The 25,078-nt window shown below is 42.6% G+C and overlaps 1 protein-coding gene across 1 annotated transcript; it reads left to right on the forward strand.

The window, feature by feature from the left end:
* The first annotated feature begins 263 nt into the window (after nt 1–263).
* On the forward strand, nt 264–24,550 carry LOC109884181 (vacuolar protein sorting-associated protein 18 homolog). Its single transcript, XM_031800951.1, has 16 exons — nt 264–717; nt 1,672–1,813; nt 4,144–4,235; nt 6,486–6,736; nt 9,427–9,606; nt 10,707–10,880; nt 11,081–11,206; nt 17,877–17,983; nt 18,254–18,536; nt 18,775–19,020; nt 19,364–19,498; nt 19,760–19,987; nt 20,260–20,400; nt 22,401–22,610; nt 22,934–23,173; nt 23,518–24,550. Exons 1-16 carry the CDS (start codon nt 615–617, stop codon nt 23,818–23,820), a joined length of 2,961 nt encoding a protein of 986 aa, XP_031656811.1. The 5' UTR covers nt 264–614; the 3' UTR covers nt 23,821–24,550.
* Nucleotides 24,551–25,078: the final 528 nt, after the last annotated feature.

Here is a 25,078-nt window from a genome sequence, read left to right on the forward strand (position 1 = left end):
TTTACTTACAAGCGCATTATACCCTGACGAAGACAGCTTGTCTGTCGAAACGTTGGATATTAGGTTATTCAATTATTGCATCTGAGGTCCTAGTGTGCAGCTCTCGTTTTCTTTTTTCATGCATTTGGCGCATGTGACAAATACAATTTGATATATTTTTTTTTGGGGGGGGGTGTATTTATTAGCCTCACATATAACAAATAAATGTCAGTCGCTGTTTGAAAATTGGACAAAGTGCGCCTTCTCGTGCCAGACTATAGAACTACAATGTTCTTCTCATCACGTGATTTTGGTGCCAAGATCACCTGACTACACACGGGTCCTTTCCCTGTTTTTGTGCGTTTGTAAATGTTCGGGGAAGTTGCACACAATTAGCATGTTTTGACAGTTTTTTATATGGCTAAGATAATGCCGTTTTCTATCATGTAGAGTACGCTTCAATTCCGAATCCTTTCTGACGAGACGCACGCACCAGAATGGGCTCTTTGTAGACTCCAGAAATCTAGCGGTACCTTGTTAGCTCATAGCCAGTCATTATGCCACCGCATGATCCGACCTTATAGCAGTTAGCTGTTAGTTAGTTCCTCTGCTGTAGATCACCGCTACGTTTGGCAATGTCTTCTATCCTGGATGAATACGAAGACTCGCAGAACAGCAGGCACCCTGTGCAACATAGTAGCCGCCTGTCTGCTGCTAACATCGGCATAACGCATTCAGGTACTGGGGCAAGGCTATGGGTCTGTTTATAATAAGGCTCTATTGTTGGGACTATCTATATTGTTGAATTTATGCACCAAATTACTTCAAAATCACTAGTAGAATTATATGTTTTAATGTTCCGCTTGATACCGATTTGATAGAATGGAATTGACGATGTTGGTAATGCTGTTACCTATTAGACGCTAACTAGCGAACTACCTTCTAGCGCCTAATATTGACGAGTTTCCTCTGGCCTGGCCCTTGATCATGACTCTGAGATCCATTACATTACACATACGATGTGCGTCTTCTGTTTTGGGGAGTTTGGTTTAGAGGGTTATTTTTATATCTGCGTCTCTGAACACTTGTGTGTAAACGGAAGTCGGATGCCACTGAAAAGTACTGTCTGTAACTGTGTTAAAACAGTGTAGCCTAAGTGTATATTTTGCATTTGTTACATTATTTTGATGTGATATGAAAGTAGAGGACTTTGTTTCTAGAACCGTACCGCAATAATATTGTCTGCTGTGGCAGCCATTGCCGATTCAAATCAAATCAAACTTTATTTGTCACCACGACCCGAATACAAGTGTAAACCTTATGATGAAATGCTTATTTACAAGCCCTTAACCAACAGTGCAGTTCAAGAAGAGTTAAGAAAATATTTGCTAAATAGACTAAAATAAAAAGTAACACAATAACATAACAATAAAGAGGTTATATACAGGGGGTACTGGTACTGAGTCATTGTGCTGGGGTACGGGTTAGTTAGGGGATACCGGTACTGAGTCATTGTGCTGGGGTACGGGTTAGTTAAGGTAATGTGTGCATGTAGGTAGAGGTGACTTCTCTAAACAGAACATCCTTGGACTATAAGGAGTAACGTTAGGCTCTTTTAGTTCATTGGGCTAGTGATGATGATGATTGACATGATAAGTGATTATATTAATGGTTGCTTCTGATCCGTTGCAGGGTTTGTGAATGTGAGACTCGAAGAGGAGAAGCCGATATTCAACAAACAGAGGATTGATTTCTCACCCCCAGAGAAGATCAACCACTTTGCTGTCTGTAACAATCAGCTGTGCATGAGTTTAGGGAAGGACACTCTCCTGAGGTAAGGAGACACGTTTGAAATCTGTGATTTCATGGGGTTGTGAATAGCCCTTTCAGATGTTTTTCACTGAGTTCACCCTGTTCGTTTACACTATATTTATATCAACGTTTCCCTTCTGTGGGACTTGTGATCAAATCAACATTGTATCACCCTCCTATGAATACAAACAAATCTGACTTTGCATGATTGAGTTGGTGATTTTGCTTTAAGGCATTGCACATCCAGAGAGGTGAAAACGAGAGGCCAATATCTGTCCAAAATAAGCCCAATGCATTTCTATGGGTTTATATTGGACCTAAGCTTGTCGACTGCCTTTCTGCCTTTGGGGACAACGACTCCTATTGTTAAGGCGACGACATGAGCAATTCCTAATTATATACAGATGTCTGGCGCGTCGGAGGAGAATTCGGACCGGTAGCCTACAAGTGGTCCTTTTCCGGTGGTGTTTATCAGATCAAAGTGCAGAGTGGCGTGTGCACATTTGTTGATTTTCTTGGCGAGTTATTAGCCCAGATATCATTAGCTATATAGCTAATTATTAGTCAGCAATGGGAGAGTGATTGTGTCCTACAAGAGGACATAATTTGTAGGCTAACATTTCTAGCATTGGGCCAGTAACCGGAAGGTTGCTGGATCGAATCCCCGAGCTGACAAGGTAACAATCTGTCATGCTGCCCCTGAACAAGGCAGTTAACCCGCTGTTCCCCTGTAGGCCGTCATTTTAAATAAGAATTTGTTATTAACTGACTTGCCTAGTTAAATAAAGGTAATATTTAAAATGTAAAAATAGCTGTCTGATAAAGGAGTCTGGTAAATAGCTGGTTAATGTCTTAAAGGGGCAGTGTTGTATGTTGAGAGGCTGGAATGTGCAAAGAAACCAAAATGGCCGACATCTTTGTCTGATTCACTGCATGGTGAAAATAATTTATTTTGTAAATCGGTTTCTTGCATCAATACAACTTAATAAAATGCCTTTTTCGGGGCCTCTATTTGTCCCATAGTGTTACAGACCAGTGAAACATCAGGCCTCTATTTGACTCATGGTGTTACAGACCAGTGAAACATCAGGCCTCTATTTGACTCATGGTGTTACAGACCAGTGAAACATCAGGCCTCTATTTGACTCATGGTTTTACAGACCAGTGAAACATCAGGCCTCTATTTGACTCATGGTGTTACAGACCAGTGAAACATCAGGCCTAGATAAAGTGTATACAAGGTTCATGTCCAGCCCCTCATGTGTTCAGAAAGGTTCATGAAATGTAGACCTTAATTGAACACCATATAGACTACTGTAGACTATCTACTGTAGACTATCTACTGTAGACTATCTACTGTAGACTATCTACTGTAGACTATCTACTGTAGACTATCTACTGTAGACTATCTACTGTAGACTATCTACTGTAGACTATCTACTGTAGACTATCTACTGTAGACTATCTACTGTAGACTATCTACTGTAGACTATCTACTGTAGACTATCTACTGTAGACTATCTACTGTAGACTATCTACTGTAGACTATCTACTGTAGACTATCTACTGTAGACTATCTACTGTAGACTATCTACTGTAGACTATCTACTGTAGACTATCTACTGTAGACTATCTACTGTAGACTATCTACTGTAGACTATCTACTGTAGACTATCTACTGTAGACTATCTACTGTAGACTATCTACTGTAGACTATCTACTGTAGACTATCTACTGTAGACTATCTCATAGAAATACATAGATGTATTGGTTTTGTTGGTAGTTCCACTCTACATTATGCTCAAATATCCACAGGAGCCTACTTGGCCAGACTATAAGTGTTACTTTAGTGTTCACAGTAAAACACGCGCTGGAAGTTTCTACAGAATACTCACAACGTTCAAGTTTCACGCCTCACAAGACCTGAAAATTTGCTCGGTTCCCCCCCAAAAATGTTGAAGGAGCAGTTGGCCTTGTCACCCATGCCTGTCCAAGCCTATCTGTGTGAGAAGAACCAAACGTGTGAATGGTGCAGTTTGGATCTTGATGTGATTGCTAAGTGATGGGATTAAAGGGGTAAGGGTTGATCTCGTCAGTCATTCAGGGTGATCTGTAAAGGACTATGATGGTATTGATTTGAATACCTACTGTATAACATTGGATTGGTATAATGGTAATGATAATAAGCATGAATATTTCATGTCTTGTAAAATATCAATTGTAAAATATATTCTGAAATACCTGTGTTTGTGTGCTTTCATATCAGATTGCATCTACCGTATTGGTGTCTAAGATGAGTGAACATGACTTTATAAAGGAGTTTATTAAGATTTCCTCTGTATGTTGTTCCAGGATTGACCTTGCCAAGCCAGACCAGCCCAACCAGATAGAACTGGGGAGGAAGGATGACAGCAGAGTACACAAGCTCTTCCTGGATCCCACAGGTGAGAACCGGGGAGCTCTTTCAGGATCCCACAGGTGAGAACCGGGGAGCTCTTTCAGGATCCCACAGGTGAGAACCGGGGAGCTCTTTCAGGATCCCACAGGTGAGAACCGGGGAGCTCTTTCAGGATCCCACAGGTGAGAACCGGGGAGCTCTTTCAGGATCCCACAGGTGAGAACCGGGGAGCTCTTTCAGGATCCCACAGGTGAGAACCGGGGAGCTCTTTCAGGATCCCACAGGTGAGAACCGGGGAGCTCTTTCAGGATCCCACAGGTGAGAACCGGGGAGCTCTTTCAGGATCCCACAGGTGAGAACCGGGGAGCTCTTCCTGGATCCCACAGGTGAGAACCGGGGAGCTCTTTCAGGATCCCACAGGTGAGAACCGGGGAGCTCTTTCAGGATCCCACAGGTGAGAACCGGGGAGCTCTTTCAGGATCCCACAGGTGAGAACCGGGGAGCTCTTTCAGGACCCCACAGGTGAGAACCGGGGAGCTCTTTCAGGATCCCACAGGTGAGAACCGGGGAGCTCTTTCAGGATCCCACAGGTGAGAACCGGGGAGCTCTTTCAGGACCCCACAGGTGAGAACCGGGGAGCTCTTTCAGGACCCCACAGGTGAGAACCGGGGAGCTCTTTCAGGACCCCACAGGTGAGAACCGGGGAGCTCTTTCAGGACCCCACAGGTGAGAACCGGGGAGCTCTTTCAGGACCCCACAGGTGAGAACCGGGGAGCTCTTTCAGGACCCCACAGGTGAGAACCGGGGAGCAGGAAAATAAAGTAGGATACTTGAAAAGTACTCCCAGAGATGGAATGGCATTAGGATCCTCCAATTCATTCATGTTTTACCTCATTGTCAGATTAGTATTTGTGCTAACTGATACATTTTCCATAGGGGTACTTCTCAGGTAAATTATCAACAGAATTTGCCGTTTTAATTCATAGCTAGTTAATGTGAGTAATCGGGGCGGCAGGGTAGCCTAGTGGTTAGAGAGTTGGACTAGTAACCGAAAGGTTGCAAGTGTAATCCCCGAGCTGACAAGGTACAAATCTGTCGTTCTGCCCCTGAACAAGGCAGTTAACCCACTGTTCCTAGGCCATCATTGAAAATAAGAATTTGTTCTTAACTGACTTGCCTAGTTAAATAAAGGTAAAATAAAATAAAAATCATCACACCATTATGGTTAATCTAATTACTACCCCAAAGTAACGACAGTTAAGTCTGTACCAATTCAATTCCCAATACTCTTAGTTATTTTATTTTGGTGCATACTGAAATAGGCTGAATCTCAAACCGAGCACTCGATATGCTTGCTCACTAGTCAATCTCAAACACTAGTTGTCGAGTCATCGAGGGCTCCACTGCGTCCTTCGCAGGCCTCTTTTATTGAGTGGGCATCCTGTGCCGACGCCTTGCCCTTAGCAACGAGTTCTTCCCATGAATCTGTGTTACCAAGCAACAACATAGTTATTACTACTTCGCCCTAAAAAAAATTTAATAAATGAAGATGAGAAATTAATTTAGACGTTTGGCCGAGGAGGTCATTTTCCATCTAGCTAAGGAGTTTAGTGCCTGAAGAAGTTGTATTTCTGATGTTTCATAATGAGCATGAAGCCCTGCCCAGCATTATCTGGTTAGCATGAAGCCCTGCCCAGCATTATCTGGTTAGCATGAAGCCCTGCCCAGCATTATCTGGTTAGCATGAAGCCCTGCCCAGCATTATCAGATTAGCATGAAGCCCTGCCCAGCATTATCTGGTTAGCATGAAGCCCTGCCCAGCATTATCTGGTTAGCATGAAGCCCTGCCCAGCATTATCTGGTTAGCATGAAGCCCTGTCTAGCATTATCTGGTTAGCATGAAGCCCTGCCCAGCATTATCTGGTAGCATGAAGCCATGTCTAGCATTATCTGGTTAGCATGAAGCCCTGCCCAGCATTATCTGGTTAGCATGAAGCCCTGCCCAGCATTATCTGGTTAGCATGAAGCCCTGTCTAGCATTATCTGGTTAGCATGAAGCCCTGTCTAGCATTATCTGGTTAGCATGAAGCCCTGCCCAGCATTATCTGGTTAGCTCTAAGCCTCAGCCAGTCATTTATATGATTCGAAAGAGAAGCTTACCAACCAGCTAATGCAACAATGAATGTAATGCTCCTTTCATAAGCTAGTGCAACTAATCAGATATCTGTGTATTTCTGATTATTCAGTAGTATTACATCAATGATTAAACACAGGTCTCCCCTCTCGTCCCCTGCAGGGTCCCACCTGGTGATTTCTCTCAGTACCAGCGAGTGTCTGTATCTGAACAGGAACACCCAGAAGGTGAGGTCTCTGTCCCGCTGGAGAGGACACCTCATAGAGAGTGTAGGCTGGAACAAGCTTCTGGGGACAGAGACCAACACTGGGCCCATCCTAGTGGGAACCAGCCAGGGAATCATCTTCGAGGCTGAGATCTCTGCTTCAGAGGGAAGCCTGTTTAACACCAACCCTGACCAGTACTTCAAACAGGTGAGAACACACACACACACACACAGTAGGCTACTTCAAACAGGTCAGTGATGGGATCTGAAAATAAACATTGAGTAACAAAATAAAACATTGCCCCAAGATGATGTTTTGTAAATTGAACCAATGGAAAGCAATGCTTATCAAACCTCTTGACATTCAAACTAATTTATCAATGCTGATTTGGTTACTACTAGGGATGATACACGATATATCGGAATCGGACGATATTAGCTATAAAAATGCCAACATCGTCTCTACGTCTAGTTTACCGCTGCTGTCAAAGCTGCCGTGCATAACCTGTATAATATAGATGGTGACGTCATGACGCCACGAAAGAGACAGCGCTACACGTGCAACACAGCACTCCTAACCTGGCCCACAATGTCTCCGGTAGGCCGTCATTGAAAATAAGAATGTGTTCTTAACTGACTTGCCTGGTTAAATAAAGGTCAAATAAAAAATTTAAAAATACTGCGTGGATCTATTTTGAAGTTTTCAAAGGAAGATGACAAAAAAGTCCATATGGAACATTTGTGCTGCTATTTATTTCCAGAGGGAGAAGGTGAAATCTTTCAATAGCACAAAACCCTAATACCTCCCTCACGTTCAGCGACTTAGAACAAAAGAAGAACACCTAAGCGCACACTTCCAATAACTAAACAAGTTTTAATTCGAGCAGAAAGAGCAAGATCATTTCAGCGAGACAACTCAAACACGAAATCCATTGACGCCAAGGTAATGGCGTCAGTTAATGAAGAACAAATTCTTATTTTCAATGAAGGCCTAGGAACAGTGGGTTAACTGCCTTGTTCAGGGTCAGAACGACAGATTTGTACCTTGTCAGCTCAGGGATTACGATCTAGCAACTTTTCGGTTACTAATCCAATGCTCTAACCACTAGGCTACGCTGCCGCCCCTATATCATTGCCCTTGACAACCAACCATTCTCCGTCGTGGTTGATGTTGGCTTTTGCCAACTGGTCGAGCACCTCGAGCCCCGGTACACTCTACCAAGTAGACGCTATTTTTCAGATGTTGCCCTACCGGAGTTACAAAGTATTGTTGGAAAGCACATCCATGAGCTACTTGCTATGGGCGTCACTGCTATTAGCTTCACGACTGACATTTGGACCAGCGACGTCAGCCCCATGAGCATGCTGAGTCTGACAGCACATTGGGGCGACGAGGGTTTCGTACTGAGGAAAGCCGTATTGCATGCTCGAGAATGTACTGGTTCTCATACCGCTGCAGCCATTTCAATGGCATCTGAGAACACGTTTGAAAGTTGGAAAATCCCCAGGGACAAAGTAGACACTGTGCAACGTGATGATGCACGGAACACGACAAAGGCTTCGGAAGAATGCGGAGTCGGCAGTTTGTGAACGAAGGTGTTTTGGCCCGACGCAGTGTAACAGTATAACTTTAGACTGTCCCCTCGCCCATACCCGGGCGCGAACCAGGGACCCTCTGCACACATCAACAACAGTCACCCACGAAGCATCGTTACCCATCACTCCACAAAAGCCGCGGCCCTTGCAGAGCAAAGGGGAACAACTACTTCAAGGTCTCAGAGCAAGTGTAGTGTTGGACTAGTAACCGGAAGGTTGCAAGTTCAAACCCCCGAGCTGACATGGTAAAAATCTGTCGTTCTGCCCCTGAACAGGCAGTTAACCCACTGTTCCTAGGCCGTCATTGAAAAGAAGAATTTGTTCTTAACTGACTTGCCTGGTTAAATAAAGGTAAAATAAATAAAAAATAAATAAAAGTGACGTCACCGATTGAAACGATATTTAGCGCGCACCACCGCTAACTCAGCTAGCCGTTTCACAACCGTTACAGCAGCATATCTGACACAGTGGCAACAGGTAGGAAGATAGTGGGTCATTTTAAACACTCACAGCATACAGCTTGGAGTGAAAACGAAAAGGTTTAAGCAAGACGTTTCCACCAGATGGAACAGTACTTTTTATATGATGTAGAACCTGCCGGAACAAAAAACGAGTGCTTGGCCGCGTACGCAGCAACAATCAGTACAAACCGGCAGACTCTCATTGAAAACATGAACACACTCCTGGCTCCATTCGAAACACTGACTTGAGAAATAAGCTCTTCAACAGTGTCTGCAGCAGATGTGATTACCCCTCTGTCATGGCAAGATTGGAAAGTCAGAAGAGCCACCTTTTTAAAGCATCTTTGTAATGCGGGACAGCTAAAATATTTTGTCAGGAATATCTGTCATGCGATTTCAAATACATTCATGGATTTTACAAGTTTATTAATCAATCTGTTCCTAACTGAACAAATGAACATATGACACATTGTTTCCCCTATTTAACTGTACTAGAATCCTTAAAAGGTCGCTAATATTTTTTCATATCGATTATCGATATCTGTGTCGGGTTTTTTTTGGGCAAGGAAAATATCTGATATCGGCCATAAAATGTAATATCGATGCACCCCTAGTTACTGTGCACCCCTAGTTACTGTGCACCCCCAGTTACTGTGCACCCCCAGTTACTGTGCACCCCCAGTTACTGTGCATTCATTGGTTACACTCTTTCATGTGAACTTATCCGCAGGCTACCAGCTTCTGTGACCAGCTTCTGTGACTGTATTTGATGTAGCATTTAGATTTGTATTTTTTTCTACCAAACCAGTCCTTATTATAAGTCCTTATTATTAAAACACAGGTCCACTCCCTGGAAGAAGACGGGAGGCCTGCTCCTGTGTGCTGTATAGAGGTGGAGAGAGGTCCGGAGTCTAAAGTCGTCATCATCGCCACCACCAGGAAGCGTCTGTTCCAGTTCGTAGGTCGTGTGGCGGAGGGGTCCGAGCAGCAAGGCTTCAGCTCCGTCTTCTCACAGAACCAGGTCTGCTTGCAGCGGCTTTTTTTAAACAACAGGGCAAATGGCAACCTATTGACTATGTAGTGTATTTACACTCCCTATTGACTATGTAGTGTATTTACACTCCCTATTGACTATGTAGTGTATTTACACTCCCTATTGACTATGTAGTGTATTTACACTCCCTATTGACTATGTAGTGTATTTACACTCCACACTATATCTGAATATTTACACACTATATCTGAATATTTACTCTCCCTACTATATAGTGCATTTACATTCCATACTATATCTGAATATGTACACTCCATACTATATCTGAATATGTACACTCCATACTATATCTGAATATGTACACTCCATACTATATCTGAATATGTACACTCCATACTAGACACTATATCTGAATATGTACACTCCATACTAGACACTATCTGAATATTTACACACTATATCTGAATATTTACACTCCATGCACTTTTCTCACTTCTCTAATGACCTCTAGCAACTATGCCATTTTTTTGTTCTATTTGTTGTTCTAGCTTGTTTTATAAACTGGGTGGTTCAAGCCCTGAATACTGATTGGCTGACAGAATCTTCATTTTTACTGCTCTAATTAAGTTGTTAACCAGTTTTATAATAGCAATGAGGCACATTGGGGGTTTGTGGTATATGTCCAATATACCACGGCTAAGGGCTGTATCTAGACTCTCAGCGTTGTCGTACATAAGAACAGCCCATAGCCGTGGTATATTGTCCATATACCACCCCCCCCTCGGGCCTTATTGCTTAAATATTAAGCTGCTCTCCAGTTTCCAGTATAAGGATTTATCATTTGTTATAAGCACTTTAGGCAGCAGGCTAGCCTAGTGGTTAGAGCGTTGGACTAGTAACCGGAAGGTTGCAAGTTCGAATCCCCGAGCTGACAAGTTACAAATCTGTCATTCTGCCCCTGAACAGGCAGTTAACCCACTGTTCCTAGGCCGTCATTGAAAATAAGAATTTGTTCTTAACTGACTTGCCTCGTCAAATAAATGTAAAATAAAAAATTTAATTAAAATAAGCCTTTTAGAATATCTTATAGCAATGCTTATAAGAGGTTACGCCTTTATTACTACTAGGAGCTGCTGCCCAGCTTCCAGGAGTTTCCGTTTAACATGGGCTACAGTGAGATCACCTTCTACACCTCCAAGCTCAGGTCCTGCCCCAAGGCCTTCGCATGGATGATGGGTAATGGAGTTCTCTACGGTCAGCTGGACTACATCAGGCCGGACTCAGTGCTCAGTGATGTGCAGGTACCGTTGTTATGCTATTATATAGTGCTTAGTATTTATGCTTGTGTACGGTCAGGTTTGATGTGTTGTAGAGGTAAGCTCACTTAAATACATTTTATCAGTGGTCTTTCAAAATAATTATATGGTACTGAAATTCATATAGCTGAAGCACTGACAAATATATAAAATAATACATTCTCTCTCTTCCCTCTCTCTATCAGGTGTGGGATTATACCCCAGACATAGACTTCAGTTTCAACAAGCCCATCTCTATCGTGTTGACTCAGTTCCACTTTCTACTCCTCCTCCCCGACCGCGTCAAGGCCATCTGCACCCTCAACGGACAGGTAGGGTCACACGGACACACACACACACGCACGGACACGTACGGACAGGTGGGGTCACACACACACACACGCATGGACACGTACGGACAGGTGGGGTCACACACACACACACACACACACACACACGGACACGTACGGACAGGTGGGCCTCTGACTGCTTCTGCTTAGTCTTTGGTTACAGGTCACTAAAAGGTGTAGGCCAGGTTACTGTAAAAGGTGTAGGCCAGGTTACTGTAAAAGGTGTAGGCCAGGTTACACAATTTTACGTGGCGTCATTACGTCACGTTCCTACATTATTTAAGTATGGTAAAGCTTGGTAGCTTTGACATCGATTTTTAACATTGCCGTTAAACTATACATCGGGCCGATACCGATGTTGACATTTTAGCTAATATCGTCCGATTACGATATGTTCATCGATCTATCGTGCATCCCAAATAGAGACTGTTGTTCCCACTGTGATTAGGACTTATCCTAACCAAAAACTGTGACAGATGGAATTATTAGCGTAAAACTGAAACCACCACATTTAACCACAGCAAGGTGACTGGGAACATGGATGTGTACAAACAGACCAGCTATGACGTCGATAAGGCAATCAGTGGCAAAACAACAGTTCAGAAAAGTGGAGTCGAAATTCAACAGCTCAGACACGAGACGATTGTGGCATGGACTCCAGACCAATGTTCCCTCTGAGCTGCGGGCGTGCGCAGCTCCCATCGGACTCTTTCTCTCTCTCTCTCTCTCTCTCGTTCCCTCTCTCACTGCACCAAAATATATCTACTTTCTAGCCCAGTACACAGCCAGCAGGGCATGCTACTCATTTCTGCCGCAATTGTCTTCCTGAGAACTCAGAACATTGTGGTGAGCAATTCCCGATGAGCCCATGAAAGGGCAGAGAGCATTATGGGGGAAGTGTGTGAGATTGAACTTTTAGTTAACATATTCAACCTTTCCCTTTTTTACCGTGGGAATTGTGCTCGAATCAATGTAATATTAGCCACTTTCAGCGTAACATACCGAAACAGAACAAACTATGCAGGACTTTGTATGCAAAACTAACTGCAAGAGGTTTTTCTTGTAGGCAGAACACATCAGAGTAGGATTCTATTGCATTGACAGGTACTACTCAGGCCCGTACTCTACACAATCCGTTGCGCCATAACCAATCATTTGTAGTCAACAATGGTCACTTCCTGCGAGAGTACAAAATCTGTACAGCTTTTCATGTCTTAAAGGGGCAGTGTTGTATTTTGAGACGGTCTTGAATATGCTAAGTAGCCAATAGGCAGAGGGGTAGTATAATGTGTCTGATTGTCTGTAATATTTTTTTTTGTATTTTATTTCACCTTTATTAAATCAAATCAAATCAAATGTATTTATATAGCCCTTCGTACATCAGCTGATATCTCAAAGTGCTGTACAGAAACCCAGCCTAAAACCCCAAACAGCAAGCAATGCAGGTGTAGAAGCACGCATTAAACCAGGTAGACTAGTTGAGAACACCTTTATTTAACCAGGTAGGCTAGTTGAGAACACCTTTGTTTAACCAGGTAGGCTAGTTGAGAACACCTTTATTTAACCAGGTAGGCTAGTTGAGAACAAGTTCTCATTTACAACTGCGACCTGGCCAAGATAAAGCAAAGCAATTTGACACATACAACAACAACAGAGTTACACATGGAATAAACAAAACATAGTCAATAATACAGTAGACCAAAAGAAAACAAAAAGTCTATAAACAGTGAGTGCAAATTAAGTAAGATCAGGGAGTTAATGCATTATATAGGCCATGGTGGCGAAGTAATTACAATATAGCAATTAAACACTGGAATGGTAGATGTGCAGTAGATGAATGTGCAAAGTAGAAATACTGGGGTGCAAAGGAGCAAGATAAATAAATACTGTATGGGGATGAGGTAGGTAGATAAATGGCCTGTTTACAGATGGGCTATGTACAGGTGCAGTGATCTGTGAGCTGCTCTGACAGCCTGTGAGCTGCTCTGACAGCCTGTGAGCTGCTCTGACAGCCTGTGAGCTGCTCTGACAGCCTGTGAGCTGCTCTGACAGCCTGTGAGCTGCTCTGACAGCCTGTGAGCTGCTCTGACAGCCTGTGAGCTGCTCTGACAGCCTGTGCTTAAAGCTAGTGAGGGAGATATGAGTCTCCAGCTTCAGAGATTTTTGCAGTTCGTTCCAGTCATTGGCAGCAGAGAACTGGAAGGAAAGACGACCAAAGGAGGAATTGGCTTTGGGGGTGACCAGTGAGATCCCTGCTGGAGCGCGTGCTACGAGTGGGTGCTGCTATGGTGACCAGTGAGCTGAGATAAGGTGGTGCTTTACCTAGCAGAGACTTGTAGATAACCTGTAGCCAGTGGGTTTGGTGACGAGTATGAAGCGAGGGCCAACCAACGAAAGCGTACAGAAAATGGTGGGTAGTGTATGGGGCTTTGGTGACAAAACGGATGGCTCTGTGATAGACTGCATCCAGTTTGTTGAGTAGAGTGTTAGAGGCTATTTTATAGATGACATCACAGAAGTCGAGGATCTGTAGGATGGTCAGTTTAACGAGGGTATGTTTGGCAGCATGAGTGAAGGAGGCTTTGTTGTGATATAGGAAGCCAATTCTAGATTTAACTTTGGATTGGAGATGTTTGATATGGGTCTGGAAGGAGAGTTTACAGTCTAACCAGACACCTAGGTATTTGTAGTTGTCCACGTATTCTAAGTCAGAGCCGTCCAGAGTAGTGATGCTAGATGGGCGGGCAGGTGCAGGCAGCGATCGGTTGAAGAACATGCATTTAGTTTTACTTGTATTTAAGGGCAGTTGGAGGCCACGGAAGGAGAGTTGTATGGCATTGAAGCTCGTCTGGAGGTTAGCTAACACAGTGTCCAAAGAGGGGCCAGAAGTATACAGAATGGTGTCGTCTGCGTTACCTTAAAGTGGGTACAGCCTCAGTGTTCACAGTAATCGCGTGCCAGAAGTGGCACAGAATTGCACACAATGTTCCAGTTTGCGCTCAGCAGACCAGAAATATGCTCAGTGCTGAAAACAATTAGAGGGAACATTGTTCCAGACAATCACGGATTATAAAAAACAAAAATCAAACAGCCACGGACACCAACGCCTTTCTCCCGGCCAAGCTAAACACCTTTGCCAGCTTCAAGCAAGAAGGCCACCATCGCTCCTGAGGACTGTGAGCTCTCGTTCTCCATGACTATCACATTTAAGCGTGTTAACCCTCGCAAGGCTGCCGGCCCAGACAGCGTCCCCAGCCAGGTCCTCAGAGCAGATCCAGACCAGCTGGCTGGAATGTTTATGGACATTCAATCTCTCCCCATCCCAGTCTGTTGTCCCCACTTGCTTCAAGATGTCCACCATTGTTTCTGTACCTAAGAAAGCAAAGGTAACGGAACTAAATTACTATTGCCCCGTAGCACTCACTGGGTTTGAACCTTGCAAATGGGTCCTGGAGAGGTGGTCAGCCCAACGCACCACCGGGGGCAAACTGCCTGCCCTCCAGGACATCTACAGCACCTGGTGTCACAGGAAGACCAAGAATATCCTTTAAGGTCAGCTACCCGAGCCACGGTTCACCCCGCTACCATCTAGAAGGCAGAGACGGTACAGGTGTATCAAAGCTGTGACCGACAGACTGAGAAACCGCTTCTATCTCCAGGCAACCTGAATGATAAATAGTCAAAACTAGCTGGCCTCCACCCAGTACCCTACCCTGAACCTTATCGACTACTGCCCTATGTACATAAGTCATTGAACACTGGTCACTCGAATGTTTACATAAAGATATTTATTTTTTTTACCTTTATTTTACTAGGCAAGTCCGTTAAGAACAAATTCTTATTTTCAATGACGGCCTAGGAACAGTGGGTTAACTGCCTGTTCAGCCCTATGTACATAGTCATTGAACACTGGTCACTCGAATGTTTACATACAGATTTACCCACTTCATATTTATTATATTGTATTCTAGTCAAGGCTCATCCTATATACAGTGGGGCAAAAAAGTATTTAGTCAGCCACCAATTGTGCAAGTTCTCACACTTAAAAAGATTAAAGAGGCCTGTAATTTTCAGAAATCTTGCTTGTTTGTAGGTGACCAAATACTTATTTTCCACCATCATTTCAAAATAAATTCATTAAAAATCCTACAATGTGATTTTCTGGATTTTTTCCCCCCTAATTTTGTCTGTCATAGTTGAAGTGTACCTATGATGAAAATTACAGGCCTCTCTCATCTTTTGAAGTGGGAGAACCTGCACAATTGGTGGCTGACTAAATACTTTTTTGCCCCACTGTAACTACTGCTATACACACCTTTTTATATTCATATACTGTCCATACTGTGTGTACACAACATTATATATATATATATATATACTAGGAAAGTATTCAGACCCTTTCACTTTTTCCACATTTTGTTAGGTTACAGCCTTATTCTAAAATGGATTAAATTGTTTTCTCCCCCTCCAATCGACACACAATACCCCATAATGACATCACAATACCCCATAATGACAAAGCAAAAAGAGGTTTTTATAAATGTTTGCTAATTTATACTTGTACGTAAAATTAAATTTAAAAAACATTTACATGAGTATTCACACCCTTTACTTAGTACTTTGTTGAAGCACCTTTGGCAGCGATGGCAGCCTAGAGTGTTCTTGGATGTGACACTACAAGCTTGGCACACCTGAATTTGGGGAGATTGTCCCATTATTTTCTGCAGATCCTCTCAAGCTCTGTCAGGTCTCTCCAGAGATGTTTGATCGGGTTCAAGTCCGGGCTCTGGCTGGGCCACTCAAGGACATTCAGAGACTTGTGCCGAAGCCACTCCTGCTTTGTCTTGGCTGTGTGCTCGCTGCGCCACTCGGGAGTGTAATCATGTCCAATCAATTGAATTTACCACAGGTGGACTCCAGTGAAGTTGTAGAAACATCTCAAGAATGATCAATGGAAACAACCCCTGATCTCAATTTCGAGTCTCATAGAAAAGGGTCTGAATACTTATGATAAATAAGGTTCTGTTTTTTTTTTTTTTTTATACATTTGCACAATTTTCTTAACCTGTTTTCATTTTGTCATTACGGGGTATTGGTGAGGATTTTTTTAATTGTTTATTAATACATTTTAGAATAAGGCTGTAACGTAACAAAATGTGGAAAAGGTCAAGGGGCCTTTCTGTAGGCCGGTCAGAAGTTTTAGAACACCTACTCATTCAAGGGTTGTTCTTTATTTTGACTATTTTCTTCATATTAGAATAATAGTGAAGACATCAAAACTATGGAATTGTGTAGTAACCAAGAAAGTGTTAAACAAATCTAAATATATTTTAGATTTGAGATTCTTCAAAGTAGCCGCCCTTTGCCTTGATGACAGCTTTGTACACTCTTGGCATTCTCTCAACCAGCTTCACCTGGAATGCTTTCCAACAATCTTGAAGAAGTTCCCACATATTCTGAGCACTTGTTGACTGCTTTTCCTTCACTCTGCGAATTATAGTCCCACTAAGCACAAACCAGATGGGATGGCATATCGCTGCAGAATGCTGTCGTAGCCATGCTGGTTAAGTGTGCCTTGCATTCTAAATAAATCACTGACAGTGTCACCAGCAAAGCACCATCACACCTCCTCCTCCATGCTTCACGGTGGGAAATACACATGCGGAGATCATCCCTTCATCTCCACTGCATCTCACAAAGAAACGGCAGTTGGAACCAAACATTTCTAATTTGGACTCATCAGACCAAAGGACAGATTTTCACCGGTCTAATGTCCATTGCTTCTGTTTCTTGGCCCAAGTCTCTTATTATTATTGGTGTCCTTTAGTAGTGGTTTCATTGCAGCAATTCAACCTTGAAGGCGTTATTCACACAGTCTCTAAACAGTTGATGTTGATGTGTCTGTTACTTGAACTGCAATTTCTGAGGCTGGTAACTCTAATGAACTTGTCCTCTGCAGCAGAGGTAACTCTGGGGTTTCCATTGCTGTGGCAGTCCTCATGAGAGCCAGTTTCATCATAGCGCTTGGTTTTTGCGACTGCACTAGAAGAAACTTTAAATGTGAGGTATTGACAGACGTTCATGTCTTAAAGTAATGATGGACTGTCGTTTCTCTTTGCTTATTTGAACTGTTCTTGCCATAATATGGACTTGGGTCTTTTACCAAATAGGGCTATTTTCTGTATACCACCCCTACCTTGTCACAACACAACTGATTGTCTCAAACGCATTAAGAAGGAAAGAAATTCCACAAATTAACTTTTAAGGTACACCTGTTAATTGAAATGCATTCCAGGTGACTACCTCATGAAGCTGGTTGAGAGAATGCAAAGAGTGTGCAACGCTGTCAAGGTAAAGGGTGGCTATTTGAAGAATCTCAAATATAAAATATATTTTGATAATAAAAAATAAAATAATGTTTAGTTACTACATGATTCCATACGCGTTATTTCATAGTTTTGATGTCTTCACTATTATTATACAATGTAGAAAATTATAAATAAAGAACAACCCCTCAGAACGAACATCTGGAAAAATATGTACACGGGACCAATAAAATGTAATATGATTTCGTGCACTGCTTTTGACTGGGGCCCCCATTTTATGAATAGATTAAATGGATGGATTGATTGATTGATTGATTGATTGACAGGTGGTGTACGAGGATGTGTTTCCTGATAAGTTCGGCACTCTGAAGAAGATGATCAAAGACCCAGCAGGAGGCCTGGTGTGGATCTATACTGAGAAGGCTGTCTTCAGGTTCGTTTACATGACATTTTTAGTTTTTTAGTCATTTAACAGACACTCGTGCCCAGAGAGACTTATAATTAGTGCATTCAATCAAGATCGACAAAACTATCATCTGGCAGTCTTTTAAAAAAATTTTTTTTTTACAATAGCCAAAAATCTGTGGAATCAGACTAGCTCTGCCGTTAGTGACTGAACAAGGTTTAACTGTCATCTGTGGAATCAGACTACAAAGAACAGACAAAGTGAGTAATTTTTTTTTTTTTTTCTTCCTCAATCCAGATACCACATCCAGAGAGAAGCCAGGGATGTGTGGCAGATGTATATGAGCATGAACAAGTTTGACCTGGCTAAGGAGTACTGCCGGGACCGGCCAGAGTGCATGGACATGGTCCTGGCTAAGGAGGCAGAACACTGCTTCCAGAACAAACGCTACTTGGAGAGCGCTAAATGCTACGCTCTGACCCAGAACTACTTCGAAGAGATCGCTTTGAAGTTTATCGAGGCAAAACAGGACGAGGCTCTGAAAGAGTTCCTGCTGAAGAAACTCAATCATTTAAAACAGGTATATGATGTTTTTGTGACTTAAGTTTTTACAATTCAAAACCATACAACTTTATTGTCTGTAACAGTGAGCAACGGAAGCTTGTCTCCTGCTCACTTCTCAACCTGCTAGATAGTTTGTCTTTTGTGTGGTCTGTTTTCAACATATTTTATATTTTTTTCATCGTGTTACCCCTGTTTGCAAAGTAACATTTCTTCTGGGGACAATAAAGATTTGATTGATTGATTGATTGAAACAGAGTGAGAAGACCCAGATCACCCTACTGGTCACTTGGCTGACTGAGCTTTACCTGAACCACCTGGGGCTTCTAGAATCTGCAGAGGGGAAACATGGGGTGTTCCAGGAGACGCGTGATGAGTTCCGGAAGTTCCTCAGTAGTTCCAAACACAAGGAGTGTCTCTATAACAACCGAACGACCATCTATGACCTGCTGGCTAGCCACGGCAACGTGGACGACATGGTCTACTTCTCTGTCATCATGCAGGTATCTGTTTATCCAGGCTTGGGGCTCAATTTCATTTCCAGTCAATTCAGAAAGTAATACAAATTCCAATTCAAAATGTTCCTAATTTGAAAAGCATTGAAGAGAATCGGAATTGGAATTTCAGTGTACTTCCTGAATTGTCTGGAATTTAAATACAATTGACCCCAGCCCTGCTATTCATGCGTGGTATTGTGCCATTTAGAGTGGTCTCTTTTGGTGGTCTCTAATGATGTGGCATGTTTAGGCCCCTTTATAGCTGCTGACTTTATTTTCAGTTTTCTAAAGTGTATATTTTTACCTGCTGCTGTTTGACATGAAAGAATCTGTCTATGTATCTCTCTAGGACTATGAGAGGGTGATCTCTCATCACTGTCAGCATGATGACTATAGCGCCGCCCTGGAGGTGCTCTCTAAGCACTGCGACGAGAAGCTCTTCTATAAGTTCTCTCCCATCCTCATGCAACACATACCTAAGAAGGTGATGCAATGATTTTATCTGCTTGCATTGAAATGTTTTTTTGTTGTTGTCTGTGTTCAAGTACATAAGAATTTGTTTTTAACTGAAGTAGTGTATTTTTTAAATTGAGTTTGAAATACAATACCATACTCGATTGTCCATTTTTTTATGGCATGTGAAGTGCCTATGTGTATTTGTGAAAGGGAAATTGAATGAATAATAAATATTCTTGCCTAGTTAAATAAAATGTAAATAAAATAATAATTATACCTCAATCATAAGGTGGTGGACGCCTGGATCCAGATGGGTTCCAGGCTGGAACCTAAGAAACTGATCCCAGCCCTGGTCAACTACAGTCAGATGGGCTCAACACAACAGGTCAACGAGACCATCCGTTACATGGAGTTCTGTGTCTACCAGCTCACTGTGACCGAAGAGGCCATACACAACTACCTGCTGTCCCTCTACGCCAAGTACAAACCTGATAGTCTCTTGTTGTACCTGGAACAGGTAGGTTCAAGGTTGTGGCCGTCCCAAATGATATCCTGTTCGCTCTATAGTACACTACTGTTGACCAGGGCCCATAGGGACTCAGACCAAATGTCGATTGATAATTGTATAATATACTTTTATTTGAAATTTTTTGTAATGTCACGTTTTGCCCCATATTTGCTATTGTATACATAGTTTCCTCTGGTAAGTGTTCTTGGGTATCTTGATCAAATATACATGAATTGTTAATTATAATTTTTTTAAAGTGTTGTTTTTATTATTATTGACAGGCTGGTACCCACGCGTCATACATCCACTATGACTTAAAGTACACCCTGAGGCTGTGTGCTGAACATGGTTACCTCCAAGCCTGCGTTCTGGTCTATAAGATCATGGAGCTGTATGAGGAAGCTGTCGATCTGGCCCTACAAGTGAGGATCTTTAGGCTAATGTTTTGATAAATATGTAGCTAATTGTTGACGATGTAATATTGGCAGGATGTTGTAACAGCCACACATGCAAGATTTAAAGTGGAAGTGCAAATAGTGAGCTTACCCCCCCCCCCCCCATCTTATACGTTATCTGAAAGTCAAAGTGCTAGTCGACAAAACATTAGGAATAACTTCCTAAAATGGAGTCGCACCCCTTTCTGCCCTCTGAAAACCCTTGATTTCGTTGAGGCTTGGACTTTACAAGGTGTCCAAAGCGTTCTACAGGGATGCTGGCCCGTGTTGACTCCAAGGCTTCCACACAGTTCTGTCAAGTTCGCTGGATGTCCTTCGGGTGGTGGACCATTGATGCACATGGGAAACTGTTGAGCATTTAATTTAAAAACATATTTTAAATTAACTGCGTTTGCAGTCCTTAAACAAACCGTTGCGCCTTGCACCTACTACCATACCTTGTTCAAAGGCACTTAAATCTTTTGTCTTGCCCGTTCACCCTCTGAATGGCACGCATACGCAATCCATGGCTCAATTGTCTCGAGGCTTAAAAATCCTTCTTTAATCTGTCTCCTCCCCTCAATCTACACTGATTTGAAGTGGATTTAAAGAAGTGACCTCAATAAGGGCTCATTTCACCTGGTCAGTCTGTCATGGAAAGAGCAGGTGTTCCTAATGTTTTGTACACTCAATACACAGCGCTGTGAAGAAGTATTTGCCCCCTTTTCTAATTTTCTCTGCTTTTGCATATTTTTTTGTGTGGCTGAGTTATCAGATATTCAACCAAAACCTAATATTAGAACAAATAAACACAACAATTATATACTTATTTAATTTATGTCATAAATAAAAAAGTTATGCAACACCAAATGCCCCTGTGTGGAAAAAGTAATTACCGCTTTACACTCAATAACTGGTTGTGCCACCTTTTAGCTGCAATGACTTCAACCAAACACTTCCTGTAGTTGTTGATCAGTCTCTCATGTCACTGTGGATGAATTCTGATCCACTCATCCATGCAGAAGTGGTTTAAATCAGTGACTTTTGTGGGTTTTCAAGCATGAACTGCTTGTTTCAAGTCCTGCCACAACATATCAATTGGTATTAGGTCTGGACTTTGACTAGGCCGTTCCAAAACGTCAAATGTTGCTTTTTAGCCATGTAGACTTGATTGTGTGTTTTGGATCATTGTCTTGCTGCATGTAACCAGCTGCTCTACAGATTCAACTCAGACTGACGGCCTGTCGGCAGGGTAGCCTAGTGGTTAGAGCGTTGGACTAGTAACCGGAAGGTTGTGAGTTCAAACCCCTGAGCTGACAAGGTACAAATCTGTCGTTCTGCCCGTGAACAGGCAGTTAACCCACTGTTCCCAGGCCGTCATTGAAAATAAGAATGTGTTCTTAACTGACTTGCCTAGTTAAATAAAGGTAAAATTAAATTTAAAAAATTCTCCTGTAGAATTCTCTGATACAGAGCCGAATTCATGGTTCCTTCTATTAAGGCAAGTCGTCCAGGTCCTGAGGTAGCAAAACATCCCCAAACCATCACACTACCACCACCGCGCTGGACCGTTGGTATAAGGTTCTTTACTGTGGAATGCAGTGTTAGGTTTTATTTGCCAGGCATAATGGGACTCATGTCATCCAATGTTTGAGGGGTTATTTGTAAACTCAGGGTCCATGTATCTAATATTTGGTTTTGGTTAAAAATCTAACATTCAGTATTAAAAATTTGCAAAAATAGAGAAAATTAGAAGGGGGGGGGGGTACTGTATGTTAAATCAGGGTCTGAAAGTGCATCTATGAAGCGTGCATGTTGTTATTTTGGCTCCGCACAGCACTGGGGGGGGGGGGAAACAAAACTTTCCTAAACCAGCTGGTGTGACTTTCCTCCTGTGCCCTCCCTCTCCCAGCTGTGCTGTGGAGATTCAAGATATATTTCCCGAAAGGGACACAGTAAATAATAAATTATTATTATTATTATTCCAGGTGGATGTGGACCTGGCCAAGTCATGTGCTGACCTGCCTGAGGATGACGAGGAGTTGAGGAAGAAGTTGTGGCTGAAGATCGCTCGTCACGTGGTGCAAGAGGAGAAGGATGTGAAGAAGGCCATGAACTGTCTGTCCAGCTGTAACCTGCTCAAGATCGAAGACATCCTGCCCTTCTTCCCGGACTTCGTCACCATAGACCACTTCAAGGTTGTAGTGTTTAAGAAAATACATTGGATATATATATATATATAGAGCTTTTCTTAAGCCCAAAGACACTTCTACACACACCAGAGTAGTAATCAGACCTGGGTCTAGTATACTACCTAGGTTATATACTTAAGTTCAGTGTTTTTTTGAGGTGCGTTTCATTTACCTCGGAGCTTGCACTTTTGTGACTTCCATTGGTTTCATTGTACCAGGCAAATCAAACATATCACGAGCAGATGTGTATATGATGAGTTGGAACCAAATGAATTTCCCCATGTAGGAAAATGTTAAGTTGACAAAGCTATATCCCTTCTTCCCTGCAGGAGGCTATCTGCAGCTCTTTAGAGGAGTACAACCAGCATATAGACGAGCTGAAGCAGGAGATGGAGGAGGCGACGGAGAGCGCCAAGCGGATCAGAGAGGACATCCAGGAGATGAGGAACAAGTACGGGGTGGTGGAGAACCAGGAGAAATGTGCTGCCTGCGACTTCCCCCTCCTCAACAGACCCTTCTATCTGTTCCTCTGTGGTCACATGTTCCACTACGACTGCCTCTTCCTGGAGGTCAGTGTGCAAATCTGTTTTATTTGACCCTTGACCCTATTTCAAGAACAGTTGCCTAAAGATATATATACCAGTAGGTCAGTAGCACACCATTTTACCTTAACCTTTGACCCTATTTCATAAAGAGATGGCTAACAATGTAACAATGCAAACAGAGTCATTGGGTAATTACTACATATATTTGTAAATTATGTACACTACATACAGAAGGAAAATTAGTTAGAGAATATGTTTTTTGGGGATACCCCCTCTATCTCTTCAGGAGATTCAATAGTTAAATTCCCATTTTATTATTCACCACCATATATTCACCTCACATACTGTAACGGTGGATCTTTCCTCAGGTGACCCCTCACCTGTCCACCTACAAGCAGACTAAACTAGGTGAGCTGCAGAAGAAGTTGGCTGCAGCCACTCAGACCTCCAAGTCTCGCCACTGCCCCGCCCCCAAGGAGAAGGAGGAGGGGGGCGACACCGCCAGCCTGGGCAAAGAGAGTGCTGGAGTCAGCCGTGAGCAAATCAAATCAGACATCGATGACATCATCGCGTTTGAATGCGTGTACTGCGGCGAGCTGATGATCAAGTCGATCGACAAGCCGTTTATTGATCCACAGAAGTTGGAGGAGGAGAAGTCCAGCTGGCTCTGAGTTAAATGGTTGGCAGCTTGGAGCTGAAATGAGCTAGGTCTGAAATGGACTGCCTGATATGAGGTGGGAAAATTTGACTGAAAAAGGTCTGAAATTAGTGAAATGCGCTTTAACTGTCTGAACCGATGAGAGGTGAAATAGACTTGTGTGAAACGACTGAAATGCGCAGCGTGTGCTGTCTGAAATGGAACTGACCAGTGTGTACACTGTCGGCCAGGAAATCAGCTGTTATTCTCTTTGATAATGGGATGTACAGCCACAGCTGCACAGTGCCGGGCGATGGATACTCACAGGAGTGGGGAAGAATGCAGGCGCTCCTATATAAGCCCTATGTGTCTCTGTAACGTGATATATTCTACAGACTCTCTCTCTCTGCGAAGCTTAGAAAAACTGCACTATGTCAGGATCACACACCTTGGTTTATTTAAACATTACAAGATCAGTTCACTATCTTTTACACTCATCTGTCTAAATTAACAAATTAACTTGTGAAATGTTCTCTGAAATTGAATGCATATTTATAAATCTTCACATGAATAGTACTATAAAAAGGTATGTAAAGAACTACAGTTTTTGTTATTAGTGTCCTTTATGACATCATGAGAACTTTCTTCACACCTGTTTCATTGGCTGACAGTTTATTATGTTGTGACATCTGAGATCAGGTCAATGTAACCCACTTTTGGTTTGCAAAATGCACCTATGAAAATTAAACGAATCTTTAATTCTGTCTTTGGAACTGTTATTTCAAGTGTTTTGAAGGTTATTCTGAATTCTGAATGTTATGAATTCCTCTGATGGGTTCCCGAGTGGCGTAGCAGTGCAAGAGGCGTCACTATAGTACCTGGTTCGAATCCAGGCTGTATCACATCCGGCTGTGATTGGGTGTCCCATAGGGCGATGCACAATTGGCCCAGCATGGTCGGGGTTTGGCCGGAGCAGAACGTCATTGAAAATAAGAATGTATTTTTTTACTGACTTGCCTAGTTAAAGGTTAAATAAAATGAGTCTTAGAATCTGAAAGCTGTGCTGGTGAATATGAAAATACAAGGTAATGGCGGCTAAGACACCTGGATGATTTAATTGTGGGTTAGGGGATTGAGTGAGATGCCTTCCTCTCATAAATATGTATAAACTGACGAGGACTGGCCAAGTAATTCAATGTGTACACTGTCATCAATGCATAGTAAACTATGAGATTGAAAAGTGAATGTGAAGTTTGTTTGGGATAAAGTAAAGCATCATATGCACGCACGCA

The sequence above is a fragment of the Oncorhynchus kisutch genome, linkage group LG21 (assembly GCF_002021735.2).
Source record: "Oncorhynchus kisutch isolate 150728-3 linkage group LG21, Okis_V2, whole genome shotgun sequence".
Lineage (NCBI taxonomy): Eukaryota > Metazoa > Chordata > Actinopteri > Salmoniformes > Salmonidae > Oncorhynchus > Oncorhynchus kisutch.

Excerpts from the sequence above, each read along its gene's own strand:
- LOC109884181 (XM_031800951.1), top strand. The coding sequence starts at position 615 with ATGTCTTCTATCCTGGATGAATACGAAGACTCGCAGAACAGCAGGCAC. Across the intron at positions 22,611-22,933 it reads TCACCATAGACCACTTCAAG|GAGGCTATCTGCAGCTCTTT; the intron begins GTTGTAGTGTTT and ends TCTTCCCTGCAG. Across the intron at positions 23,174-23,517 it reads ACGACTGCCTCTTCCTGGAG|GTGACCCCTCACCTGTCCAC; the intron begins GTCAGTGTGCAA and ends ATCTTTCCTCAG.